A 1,714-nucleotide genomic window follows, 5' to 3' on the forward strand; every position below is an offset into this window, starting at 1 on the left:
CCGCTCTGCCCCGCCGCCGCGGCGGGCAGGCTCTTCTTCCCCGCTGCGGGCGTCCCTCTGGGCTGTAGGAGCGTTGGAGGTTCCCTTCACGTCCCGAGAGCTGGCGTCCTTCGGCCTGCCCTGCGGTAGCCGCGGGTAACCCTATGGAGAGGGGCCTGCGGAATGCCGTAGTCTTCAATGCGTCCAAAGGGGAGACTTTCACTCTCGCCAACAGCTACAAGGCCTTGCGCAAAAGGCTTCGCGGTAATTGGAAGATACAGAGGTGAGGGGCAGCTTCCTGAGTAGCGCCTGGCAGCTTTTTTTTTGGGGCGCTGGTGGGGGAGAGAAGCTGTGTTTCTGTGGTCTGAGGGTCCTGTAGAGGCAGGACCGAAAACACGCTTGGGCTTCTTGCAGCTGGCGCAGTCTTCCCTCAGCCTGCCCGGGCTGTGGGCATCCATCTCGTCTCCGAGCGAGAGTGGCGACTCCTGATCGAGGAGGCCAGGATGCCTCTCCCTCCCCACTGTGCAGCCCTAGGGGTAAGGACTGGAGCATCTGCAGTTCCTAGAGATTTTTAAATCTGTGTGTGGTGTGCACTGAATACCCGACTAGTCTTGGGGAATGTATATCATAAACAGAGATCTCTCTTCTGCATTGACTGCACTCTGTCATTAACTGTAACTTCACTGTCGGATGCTCTGCACAAGTTGTCTTCAGAGCTTTCAGCTACCTTATCTGTAGAAGAGAGAGACTGTAAGTTATAAGGATGAAACTCCAGATACAAGTTTTTGAGTCTTGATGTAGAGTTTGGGGTAAAAAGAAATCATCCCTGGTGCATATGGTATTGCTTGTCTGTCCACTACAAAGTGTGTCCAGAGGAGAACAAAAATGAGTAAGAGGAAGCTCATCAGGTGCAAAGTTTAATAGCAGCCACGATGGTTTATATCATTTCTGGATCTGCTACTGTACCTTGTTAGAGGGGCTTTACTATTTAATGGTTTTAAATTTGTGAGGGTTATTTTGGCTTGAGTTGTCAACTTGAAACCCAGGTAAGAGGATGTGAAGTGACTGACATGATTTGCTTTGTGTTTATTTGCCAGTCCTTAAAAAAAAAGAGTTATGGTTCAGGACTATATCCAAGAATAACATGTCTCTTTGTTAATCTATCCGTAGCTTAAAAGATGAGATCACATCTGAGAAACTGTTTGGGGTAAAACTGTGGATTACAGCAGGGCCAAGAGAAAAGTTCAGTGCTGCTGAGGTAAGAAGTCAATAACTGTTTGCAAATGAATTTTGGTTTTAAGATTTGTTTAATACAAAATAGAAAAGAACAGCGCAGAAGACTTTGGAACAGTGCTGCTTTATATGAACTTACACAAATTGAAATGTGAATGCTTTTCTTATAGTTTCGAGTTCATTGCAGGTAGTCAGAAACATCTACCTTCCCTCATCTCAGTATAACTTCCTGCAGTCCTGTGTGTAGCTTCTTTCACATGTGTTTGGTTTTTTATTCTGGATCTTTGTTGTCTTCTAGTTTTCAGTTCTGAAGAAATTCCTGGAGGATGGTGGAGCCATCCTGGTGATGCTGAGAGAAGGCGGAGAGTCCCGATACGGCACAAATATTAACTTTTTGTTAGAAGAATATGGGATCATTTTCAATAATGGTAATGGGGCTCACTGATAGCTTTTATTCTTCCATTTCCATTATTCTTTCCATTTCAAGGCCAGGCTGGATGAG

The 1,714-nt window shown here is 46.2% G+C and overlaps 1 protein-coding gene across 1 annotated transcript; it reads left to right on the plus strand.

The window, feature by feature from the left end:
• Positions 1-135: 135 nt before the first annotated feature.
• Positions 136-1,640, plus strand: LOC104504973 (intraflagellar transport protein 52 homolog; the record flags this gene model as incomplete). The annotated part of the gene is made up of 3 exons (XM_010154547.1): positions 136-262; positions 1,150-1,237; positions 1,511-1,640. Coding segments are annotated over exons 1-3 (337 nt in total), but the record flags the coding sequence as incomplete, so codon positions are not given.
• Between the last annotated feature and the right edge of the window lie 74 nt (positions 1,641-1,714).

This window comes from Eurypyga helias, unplaced genomic scaffold, assembly GCF_000690775.1.
Source record: "Eurypyga helias isolate BGI_N326 unplaced genomic scaffold, ASM69077v1 Scaffold28466, whole genome shotgun sequence".
In the NCBI taxonomy this organism is placed as follows: Eukaryota; Metazoa; Chordata; class Aves; order Eurypygiformes; family Eurypygidae; genus Eurypyga; species Eurypyga helias.